At 35.3% G+C, this 12,500-nt stretch overlaps 1 protein-coding gene across 5 annotated transcripts in view; it reads right to left on the bottom strand.

Moving 5' to 3' along the window:
* cdc42bpb (CDC42 binding protein kinase beta (DMPK-like)) overlaps nucleotides 1–12,500 on the bottom strand; it is a 145,238-nt gene that overhangs the window by 26,645 nt on the left and 106,093 nt on the right. For 2 of the 5 annotated variants that reach the window (XM_073932959.1, XM_021468492.3), the window contains exons 19-25: nucleotides 11,769–11,866; nucleotides 11,520–11,599; nucleotides 8,086–8,136; nucleotides 5,230–5,313; nucleotides 4,912–4,986; nucleotides 630–735; nucleotides 330–466 (exon numbers count right to left, since the gene is read on the bottom strand). In XM_073932959.1, the coding sequence (XP_073789060.1) occupies nucleotides 330–466; nucleotides 630–735; nucleotides 4,912–4,986; nucleotides 5,230–5,313; nucleotides 8,086–8,136; nucleotides 11,520–11,599; nucleotides 11,769–11,866 (631 nt within the window). 5 annotated transcript variants of the gene reach the window in all.

Consider the following 12,500-nt stretch of genomic DNA (forward strand, 5'->3'; position numbering starts at 1 on the left):
TAGGTGATGTCACAGTAAAAACATTCTCACACAGTCTGTGATCATAACATTTTGAAAATAAAAGCAATCAAAAGCATCTGGAATGTTTAGCTCTATGATAATAATAGAGAAAGATTGTAATTTGAGTGCTTGCAAGTGAAAAAAACATTGCATGTATTTTTTAGTTTGTATTTTTAAGCCTTTTTTGGGTTTCAAACATTCTGTGGAATGCATCCCTAGCTATTAACATGAAACAGAAAATCAATAAAAGTGATCAGGTGAGTTAAACATATGTGACATTTTCATTATTCATTATGCCAGCACAAAACATGACAAAAGCAGACTCTCACCCTGACAAAACCTTTGTACGCAGTGCCAATGCCTCTCTGCACATCAATACCCAGAGGCCGCTTAGTCTGCTCGGGAGGAATGGGGCAGAGCTGGGGTGCGTTGTCTTTACAGGACACGTGGCAGATGAAAGAGCATACTGAAAGACGCAGAGAGAAAATGACTAAACGTTCACACGCGTGACTTCCGTTACACTGACAAGTGAAACCTGCGTATAAATATTTTATCCGAGATCAAAAGCTCTTAATAATCTCCTTGAGCCAGTGTTCTGTGATGCTGTTTATCATGTGCGCTCAGCTCACCCTCGCAGGCGTATCCTTGACGCATCTGGCCCACCATCAGTGAAGTACAGTGAGTGCACTGAGTCGGGCTGGAGAAGGTCTTGATGCTCAGCTGATGGGCTTTGGGCTGTTGACACAAACAGTATATTAATAGACAATACATGCATGCTGATGCTAACACTTAAACAGTCAGGAAAGTTTAAGATTAATCTGGAATTTGAGGAGTGGAATGTTTGTTTTTTCCACACTTCCCCCAAATATTTACTATGTACGCGCATGGTGCAATTGTTTTCAAAAACTCACTTTGAAGCTTGTTTTCATCTTCTCGGTTTAAAGTCATCGTCATGGGCTTCTGTTTTTTACATTTATAAAACATTATATATGTGTGTCTGTGTGTATATAGAAATAAAATAGTTTGATTTTACTGTACATAATAACAATATTACACACAAATTAGCTAAATATTTGCTAAAATGATTCAAATATTCATCAAAAAAGACTTTTTGGAATGACTGATTTACTGAAGAGGGAATTTTTAGTGGAACATTTATTTATCTATGACAGCTCTAAATCAGCCAAAATATAAGCACAAAACACACTCCGCTAAATATGAATAAATAGATTTCGAAAAATAGATAAATATAAAATTTTTAAGTTCACACACACAAACATCACTTGCATCGATAGATTATTCATGATGTTTTCTTATCCTATTAGTTGACTTGCTTAATAATTAAAGACATCATGTGATTTCCAATTGCAGACACCAGAACCTGTGTAAATCACATGGAGAAAGTGATTCGAATTCGTGGATCTAAAGTTTTTTTTGTGGTTTATAGATTCATTCATATGGATTATTCTGGATTTGCACCAAATTTAAGGGTGTACTCACACTATGCTATCTGAACCGTGCACAGGAACGTTTCCTGGATCATTTGAGAAGTGTGAGTGCTCTGAATCGGGCTCAGGCACGGTTCACTTGGCCGGCTCTGGCCCAGTTGGAAGAGGTGAGCGTGGTTCACTTAGTCTCAAGCGCGGTACGCTTGTAGTGTGAGTGTAAAGCATGACTGAGCCCGAAACTGAAGACGAGATGTGACTTTAGGGGACTGTTTGATTTGGATTTATTAATAATTCTTACTGTTCAGTGGACGCAAACTGTCGAAGATTATTAAAGACGCAAACCCTTTACTGCATGACAGCTGCGCACCTTCAGCAAACCTCCTAATTCCTGCAGCACGAGGACTTTATGACTGTTTATGAGTGTCAAAAGTGGCTGATCTGTTCGGTGAAATATTGACTGCGTCTCACTGCATACCAATTGACTTAAACGATATAGCTAAAGTAATCTCTACTGTACTAAGCGAGAGCACTTATGGAACAGTGCATCATCGATGACATAAGCGTGCAAAGGCCCGAATGTAACGTGAGTGTGGGCCGTCGGGGGAGACGGGAGTGGGGACAAGCATGCTTTGGCCGGGTCCAAGGCAACTGTACACAGTGAGTATGCCTTAAGTATTTGCACAAGTAGATTAGTAGTATTTAATAGCCTAGATCTGTTTGTACAGCACTTTGGATCAATTTGATGTCTAAATTTGCTTTATAAATAAATGTTGTTGTTGTTGTTGTTGTTATTACTACAAAGTCAACGCAAACACGCAAATAGAGACAAATTTTCACTGAGTGAAATGTGAGATCCGTGTGCCACAAACATTCAAAATTCACCTCAATCTTGACTTTTCAACTGGAAAATTCATGCGAGGCAAAAAACATCCAGATTTTTTTATTATTTATTTAATTTAATTATTTCACCAGGAAGGTCCAATTGAGATACAATATCTCTTCCACCAGGAAGTCCTGGTCAAGTCCCAAAAAACACATCTCTCAACACACCGACACAAAAATTGCATAAACCATAATCAATTTTTACGACTGAAGTTAATTAATTTATTTATTATTGCGAATTGCATGTCTTTTTCTTTGTCCCGCCTTCTTGTTTTTATGTTATCCCATAGGCTCCCATACCGGTGTGATCTCCAGTTCTGATTGGTTGCTGGTTTCGGAGGAATGTATAAAAAGGAGCTTCCGGCAGGGTTCGGGGAGCTCATTTGTGCTGCGTTCGGTGCTGAGAGTGGAGCTCCTGGATTTCCCTCACTCCTGACGACCAACAACCAATATTGTACTAATGTTCTTACGTTAACCTATTTTGAGAGTTTGAGCGTGTAGGGGTGGCCTGCCTATTTATTTGATTACTTTTGACTTTGTTTATGTTAAGGGAGAAAGGTAAGCTTCTTGTATTTTTCTTTAAATAGTAAAAGGTAATTTAGTGCATTTACTATATAGATTCTTTTGTTGTTATTTTGGCCTGTGGTCACACTGAAGAGATGCTCATTTATATTAACTACATTTTTCTATAATAAATCTATTCATGTAATCTCAACTGGGTCTGAGTTTGGTTGTCGACCGAAGGGAATCTTTGGCGTTACGTTTTTTTTTGTTTTTTGTTTGTTTTGTTTGGGAAATCCACCACCCCAACACATTTGTTTTCTTCGTTTATTATACCCATGTTGTTTCCCCTAGACTTGGGGCGTAATACAATTGTTAAAACATGTGCACTGTTCTAAATTGACAGTCTGTAAAATATTGTTAAATATAGCAATAGATGGTACGGATTTCATATGTAGTATATCTTGAAGCTCATTCTATACAAAGAGCATACTTGCAGAACGACCTAACTCGGTAAAACTAAAAAATGGCATGTTAAGTGAGAGCATACAGTATCTGCTGATCTGGTAATATAAGTATTTGAACAGTAATCCAAGAAATTAGACATATCAGGGCTCGAAATTGCGTCCATTTTGGTCGCATTTGCATCAGAAATTTATTTTATGCGACCTCATAATATATTTGGAAGCATTTGTGCGACTGCATATAATGGGTGTAGTGCGACCTGTTAAGATTTTTTTTCTAAAAACATGCTGAATCGCTCTTCCCTGCTGCTATATCAGTTAATATTAGCTGTCAATCACTCAAGGCTTTCCGCTGGCAGACAACAGAGAGCTTTTGTTACTGCGGAAAATGCAAACAGCCGAAGAGTGAAAAGTACACACAGATTTGCAAACCCCACCTAAAGTTAAAACGTAACTGCGTCGATGACAGCGATCATGACATGTGGTGAATGTTGATCCATCAGCCGAGATCACTCGAGTGTTTTCGAAAGAGGTGCCCGAATCTCGATGCGTTGCATTCACTGCGTGTTCAGCGCAAATGTCCGCTTAATGTGAAATCTAACACTGTACACATCATCGCCGAAGAAGCTCTCCTTTACCAAGTTTCAACTGACTGAGCATTTAAAATTATGCAAACCAAAACCTTTAAAGAGTGATAGAAGTGAGACTTTTATTACTTTCTTTAGTCCACTATTTCTTGAGATGTATATTATTATTTAGTTACTAACTAAAAAAACAGTTTTGCAGCTTTCAGCTTTGAATTAAATGATTTATTATAATCTTTTGTTTGTTTTGTAGCAAAAATATTATTTATGAAATTGACATTCATATAAAAACAATAGTGAAAAATAAACATTTCTTACAGCAATGCTTCATTTTAGTTTGTAATTTAATTTATTTTTGTAAAGTATTTTAAACTTTTTTAGCAGATGACTCGCATTTGAGCACATTCAGGGCAGCATCATAATGAGAAATGTAATTCATCAATAGTATTATTGTCATCATTGTTATCTTTAATATTTAATAATTATTAAACATATATTTTGGAATTATTGCACACAAATACCAATAAGCCATCTCAGCATTAGTTAGACAGTTGTTTCTGGTTTTTGTTAGTCCTAATTGATGTTGTTAAACACAATAAATCCCTTAAAATACAAATTTCAATGGTGCTCATTTATTTATGGTGGGTGCTCCTACATTTTTTCCTGGTGCTCCTAAATATTTTAAGTTGAGAGCACTAGGCAAAAAAGTTAATTTCGAGCCCTGTATATACTTTGGAAATTTACCAACTAAAGCTTTACTAATAACAAAACTAATGTATGTTGTTTTTTTCCTTGACTGCAACAAGGTCTATTCTGTCACTTCATATAAATTACAGTGATGTGTGTGCACTTGAACCAGTAACAAATCGTATGATAAACAATATACAATCTTTTTTAAACATTCAGAGGTGCGTGCATATAAAGTAAATCTCCGAAATCCAATACTGATAGAAATGTACTATGTAATGTGTGAACCCAGCATTAGTCTTCAACACAAACACAACTCATTTACTTTGTGGAGGGTGGTTTTACCTTTGGTGCAGTGAGAGTGGGCTGATACATTGGAGAAGGAGTAGCAGGAGTGGTCGCTTGAGGCTTGACTGCTTCCTAAAAAACAATTCCAAAATCAATCAATATACATCTATTTTATTAAATTAAAAAGGAATGTAAAGTGTGTCCTACTAGAACCTTCTTTTGTATCTTTTAAAGGAGACTTTGTATTGTTTTTGAATTTTGAAAGCTCTCTGCTATCCATTACTATTCAGGAAATGACTAAATCAATGGCCAATGTATCAGAAAGGAAGTCTGACAGGGGCAGAATGTAATAGGAAGTGTTAGGTGGACACTCACATCCTGTTCTGTAGCTGCTGATGGGGAGGAAGGGGGAATGTCAGTCTTCTGAGGTGCGACGTCCACATCTCCGACAGAGCTGGTCTGAGGGGAAACACCAGAGTTTAAAATGAGCACGCACATAAAGATTCCATATAAAGGACTGGGCAGCAGATTAGATCTAATATGTGCTTTCGTTTTTAGAAATAGTTGGACTAACAGAAGTCATGCAAACACTATCACTTTGTGACGACATTTGGGAATCATATTATTTCATAACTAATAGGCATTCAGAAGTCATGTGCTAACACATGACCATCATATGCACATGGTTAATGTCATATGGAAAGACTGTGATGACATGGTTCTACAATTATTAGACTAGCAATTTTATTTTTAAAAAATGTAATTACGTATAAAACAGAAATGTTTTGTAACAATATGAAAGTCTTTACTGTTTTTAATTTATTTTAATACATCCATGCTGAATAAAATTAATCTTTTTAATATATATAGTAATATATAATAATTATATGGATTTATAATCTCTCATCTTACAAGCAATTATGAATTACACAAATCTTGCCATGACTAAATTAAGATAGATCTATGCACGCTAAAGCAAACTTTTTCATGGTGTAGAACGTAAATGAAATAAAATGTAAAGTTCTTGTAGCTATAACCCCATATAATGACCACATTTTTCCTGTGAAAAATATATATAACAAAATATGATTGGGTTAATTGCTACAAAATAAGTCAAATTATTACTTTTTCTTTTCACTGTATTTGTTTATTTTAAAAAGTACTTTATGCCGAGTTCAGACTGCACGGTTTTCAAAGAAGTCATATCACAGATGTTTTCACACTGTATGACTATCAGGATTCCGCATTCCGTCGGTGCTGTGTTCACACTGCAAGATGGATCAGCGACATGGGGTTTCACTCTGCATGACTTTAAAATAGGAAGAATCGCCGACAACTTTGTCTCGGTCCACAAACTACGCCTCACAACCAAACACACTCGAAAAGTGACATGGAAACAATGTAAGGTGAGGCAGTATATCTTTCGTTATCAACTACTTAATGAGAGAAGCCTTTGGTGGGGTAGAAAATGTACTTCTTTTGCTCATCTGAGTTTAAAAGGGAATTAGCAATTTCTTCTCAACTTTATTTATTTTTCGATCCGGTTGTGATTACTCGGATGACACGTCAAACAGACAAGGGTGCTCCTGCCAATTTTCCACTAGTTTTTCTTACATTTCTTGGGTAAAAATAGACTGAAAAAAGGATTTTTATCTTCTTCCCCCAAGCTCCCGCTTGCCTTCAGATACCCACATTAGTAGGTTCTGCTCTCACATTGATCGCCGATCTTATTTTCAATTAGAACACATTTTACACGACATGATTTTGAAGAGCCGACAGCTCCAGATATTTACCATGCCAAATATCTGAAGGGTGTCGGCGACTCATCTGCGGTTCTCCCAGATTGTGTCTTGGATATTTCGCACTGTGTGATTGTTACTCAGATAAACGAGCACCGATTTGCCTGTGATTTCAGACATTTGTCAGCGATTTCTCAAAATCTACTGTGAGTCAAAATCGAGAGTAAATCATGCAGTGTGAACTCGCCAATAGTCTTATTTTAGTTTTCCAGTGACTTAATATTTTTTGCTATAATAACTTATAGAACTTTACAAATCCTTCTTTTATTCTCAATTGTAAGTCACTTGTATGTTTGTAATTATCTAATTGAATTAAAATGTTTCATTTATTTGAATATTAATTTGTTAAATTATTCTAATAGTTCTAACAAATTTAACAATCTAATCTTTTATTTCTTTATTTTACACTAATGTGTGTTTGTCAAATTAAAATGTTTCATTTTGTTTTTATTAATACTACTACTACTACTAATACACATATTTCTTTTTACTTTTTAAAACAAACTCAGTGCAGCCCTTTGTTCAAAAAACCCTGACCTAAAGCACCATCCCTGATGCATATGATCCTCTGCAATAAAACCCAAAATTACACCCAAAAAATACTCACCAAACACAACACAACCCTGCAAAAGGATTCTAATAGTGCATAGATATATACAACAATTATGTGCACAATATCACATCAATTAAGTGCAGCACAGCCTTTTAAGAAAACACAAAGATTGGCAGGTAATTAAAATAATCATGAAATTTAGTGACATCACACTTTTCTCCCCAGAGAATTACTGTCATGTTCAATTAGCTCACATACTCACCACCATCATATTTTCTGCTGGGTTATAAATACCCGTGAAACACCCGCCGACAATTTAATCATTTCTCATTCATTTTCTTTAATTGGATTCATTATATGGCTGATTCGATCTAAATCATGGATGTTTATGGTCCTAGCGGGATCTAGGAGTTAACTAGCAGCTTAGTGCATTTGCAGACTTGACAAATAAAGAGTGACGTTATTCACGTTAGCCGGTTAAGAGGTTAGAGGGCAGAGGGGACTTTGTTAATAATTCAGCAGGATGCTAATCGTGAGGCGCTAACCTTTAACACCTACTGTACAATTAGCCTGAATTGGATCTAGGGTCCGGTTGCGATACGGCAGAGGAACATGGTCAGCAGACAAAATAGATGCAGCAAAACCATGCTGGTTAGGCATATAGGGAATGTGAATGGTGAGTAAAAATGCTTAGCAACAAATAAAAATAAATAATAATAAATAAACAAATAATAATAAATGTGTGTGTTACTTTATCGAGAGCTCCAGTATGCAATACTTGACCATCATGCAAACTTTTGAGACCCTTTTGTCTGCTGACCGATCACTCGAGCAGAGGTTAAAGATCACAGAGGGAGCAGCTTTGTTTAGCAAACTTACTTCGTCCCAAAATGCAAGCAGAGAAGATGCAGATGAGGAGGAGACAGAGTCCTTTTTTGTTGAGGGGGACAAAAATTAGATGAAATATAACACAGCTTTGGCCTTTGTTTTTCAGTTCAACTTTTTTGATTAGATAAGGTCTTTGTTTACAGTCTTAAAAACCCTACTTGCACACATATCACTAGTTCTTTCATTTAAGGCAAGACACTATGGGTGAATAGGATGAAAAAAATGTTATCACCATTTGCAAGCATTTTCTGTATTACAAGTTTTCTAAAATGTATGTGCTACTGTGCACAGAAACTTAAGATTAAATCAGGTTCAATATTCTTATTTATTTTTTGACACATAAGAAGTATTTTAAAAATCTTTTTATAACTCAGAAGATAGTTATGCTCATTTTTTGTAGAATAAAAATGTTCTGTATCATCAGGTAAAGTATGCATGTAAATGCTACTGAAGTGGAGATTTAAAAAAAAACAATTTGGAGAGAACGGTCTCTAAAAATATGTATTGTAATTTAAATCTAAAGGAGGAAATGAATCAAGTGTGACTTAAAAAATGCTTAAGTATTTGGGTTATTGTCTCCACCATCTTGTCGCAAATATTGGAAAAAATCATTAATCCTGAACCTTGCCTTTTCCTATTGAATGACGATTCTTCAGTAACTCTGACTTTAAATCAAAAACAAACTTTTTCTCAGGATTAACAGCTGCAAAGAAAACGATCAAAACCCCGGGTTCAAACTAAAATAGGGAAGTGAGCCTTTAGTCATGCTGCCCCCTAATCCTGAAATACTCTTCAGTCTAAACACAAAATGTCTGAGCTCATGCCAATTACATCGCTCTATTCTTTTTAATAAACAACAACAGTCCATTTCTCAATGTATGTGTTTTTATTACTTTTAATGTGGTATAGCTGAACAACTAAACTGTATTTTTATATTATCTTAATTTTCTATTTATTATTAATATTATTTTTTCATAAGTCGTGTGTTGCGGAGCTCTTGGCCAGGTTACCCTTGTGTACACACACACACACACACACACACACACACACACACACACACACACACACACACACACACACACACATATATGTATATGTATATGTATGTATGTATGCGTGTTTGTGTGTACATATATAATTTGTATTTTTTTTTTTTGTTTCATATCAACCATGCTATACACATTGAACCAAGTCAATTTTGAAGGAAAGTAGAAGGAAGTAGAAAAAAATGCTTCCTTCCATTAGACTGAAATAACATTTTACAAAAGTAATTTTCTCCCCTGTAGTGTCTTAAAATGCCACAATATAAGAGTACTTTAAATAAACAGAAGGTTGTCCAAAAGTTGCTTTGGTTTCTGATTAGGTCATTTGGTCATGACCTGAAGTGACTCTGTGATTATATTAGCTCTATCACTCAAGTCTTAGTCATCATCAACTACTGTACCAATGTAAACTGTGACTGAGAGCTACAGAATAACTGATGGGAGTCAATGATTCCAGGATGAGGCTGAGCAGGAAGCCTCATATCACACATCTATCAGCAGGGTAAAGTGGGGCCAGTTCAACACAGGATTTAATGTTAGGACCAAAAGAGCAGGAACTGACCTCAGATGTCTTAACTAGTGTGTTTTTATGTTATTGGACTTAATTCAACATCTGAAATGATACCTGCAAACTACAAATGGGTCAAAAGAAATGAAAATTCTAACAGGGAGAATGATTGGAAACATTATAAAAATACTGAATCATTTCTTGCATGTTTTAATTAATAGTGGGAAAATTGTTGCATTTAATATAAAACACAAATTAAAATCTGCTAATCATGGCCATATTAGTATCAATTATTTAAACAAAAACAAATGGAAACCGTTTTAAAGGAAAAATTGACATGTTTAGGTAAAAAAAAAAAAAAAAATTAATTCTTAAAAGTAATATCTTAAACTGTTGACAGCATTTAATATTTTCTTATTTCTTTCTTTTGGTATGAACAGAAACAGCTGTCAGGCTGAAATAAAATGTATTTGACTCTCTGACAGCGGGTAGGGCTTACTGAAAAGCAGAAACACCAACACAATCTCACGGCAATTCGTAACTTTTTGTTTGAGGGCTAATTGGTATGGATTTGTACAATCTCACTTGTACAATTTTGTAGTAAATTTGCTTATCCCCAAATGACGGTGGGGTTTGGTGCCACGCCTCCTTTTTAAAATTGTATATTTTCGTAGAACAAATTAGCCACTAAACTGACAAAATGTAAAATAGTTAAATTCCCCATGAGATCAGGCTGGAAATACAGAGGGTTCCCTGGTTAACCCTTCATACAGGTAGGGCTCTGCTTAAAAAAAGAAAAAAAAAAGAAAATAACATTTTTACATATTACACAGATCTAGGATAAAACAAATGCGATTTTTAGCATTCTCTAAAGCAGAGGTGTCCAAACTCAGTCCTGGAGGGCCTGTGTCCTCAATATTTTGGTTCCAAATTAAAGTTCCAATTAAACACACCTGAACCAACTAATCAAGCTCTTTCTAGGTATACTGGAAACTTCAAGGCAGGTGTGTTAAAGGAAGTTGAAACTTAATGCAAGACACCGGCCCTCCAGGACCGACTTTGGGCAACCCTGCTCTAAGGGTTGTCAATTCTCTTCTGAGATTTCTTTATCTTTTTACCTAACTAAATAAGCATAACAGATTCATTTGAATGGCATTTGAATATGGTAAACATGACCAAAAAAATCCCAAAAAGTAGCAGAAGTATCTGAAATAGGCATGGGCCAGTATAAGATTTTGACGGTTTCACGATTTTGTGATTACTGCTCTAAAACATTTTGACTTTTGCTGTCTTTATTAGTCTCAAAAACACTGATTTCTCTACAATTTAAAATGGCATATTTGGATATCTTTTTAGCTGGAGATACTGTAGTCCTAAAAAACTAAATATGAATAAAATTTTTTTTTATAAAATAAAGTTTACATATACTGTAGGAATGGTATTCCTACAGTATATGTAAAAAAAATTCAAAACAGAAAATTTTGGCAGTTTTAAAACCTTGAATTTTCCAAACCACGGTAAACCTTAAACACGGTTATCGCCCCATTCCTAATCTGAAATGCACTATTCTTAACATTTATATACCTTAAAAATACCACCAAAAAAAAAAGACTATTTAAGACAGCAGAACCCAGAGGCGACTGAGGGGATCAGGCAACACTACAACCAGTATTTAGCTGCAAGATATTTATAAATGCAGCAGTATTTGTATCTGGCTACTGCAGGCGTCACCTCATCATTTTGATAAACAATATAACAGGTCTCTGATGTTCTGAAGCAGTAGGATGTCATTAGGATGATGAAATGAACAGAGGAAGGCTTGTTAAGGCATGTAATGCGGAAGCAGATGGAGAGATTTAATCTGAGACACTCACTCTGAATGTCAGCTCATGGGCAAGAGGAGAGGTATTGAAGTAGTCAAAGATGGAGTCCTGGAAGTCTGGCAGTTTCAGGCCTACAGTTGAAATGGAACAAACAAACAACAAAAGAAACATTAATAATATTTTAAAAATAAGCAGTTTTTAAAAAGAATTTAAAGGTGACAACTTGCTTATAGTTCATGCAAGTATATTAACATATAGAATGCACAGTCATAACATGTATCATTATTATTTTTTTTTTACCTTTGTCTGATCGTGAGCGGCTCTCCTCCATCTCCTTCTTCATGTTCTCCAGCTGTTCCTCCAACTCTCTGTTCTTGGCCTCGGTGTCCTTCAGTTTGCTGTAGATAAAAGTAAGAAAAGTAAACCTATGTCAAAAATACCAAGATTTTAATTCAAGCCTTACGGTTTCCATAATGTTGAAAATGTGGATAGAATCACAAAATTGAGTGAAAAATAGAATAATGGAAAAAAAAATAAATTGTGAAATTTTGAACATATGAACAAGTCTTATATGAACATGTTTTATTATGAAATTTTGAAAAGATCATTTGAAGTCACCATATTTTATGTGGATGAAAGGGATGGTTCAGATTTAACTTCCCGTTGCTTCTCTAAATATTCCTTTAAAGGCATTTAAATTATATTAATTTTGGAGAAATAAATCATATAGACAGAAATGAATGTCCTGTAACACAATGTTTCTCAACCACTCTCCTGGAGGACCACCAGCTCTGCACATTCCATGTCTCCTAAACCAACCACACCTGATTCAGTTCATCAGCTCATTAGCAGAGACTGTTAATGGGAGTGACAGACAAAGGGGACATGCAAATCATGCATTGTTGGTGGTCCTCCAGAAACGTGGTTGAGAAACACTGCTCTAAGAAAACCCTCAAGATAAAAGTTCAGTTTATTTTCAAGAAATTAATTGCACAGAATGTCCTTACAGTGATACTTTAATAAAAATGAATG

This window comes from Danio rerio, chromosome 20, assembly GCF_049306965.1.
Source record: "Danio rerio strain Tuebingen ecotype United States chromosome 20, GRCz12tu, whole genome shotgun sequence".
NCBI lineage: Eukaryota > Metazoa > Chordata > Actinopteri > Cypriniformes > Danionidae > Danio > Danio rerio.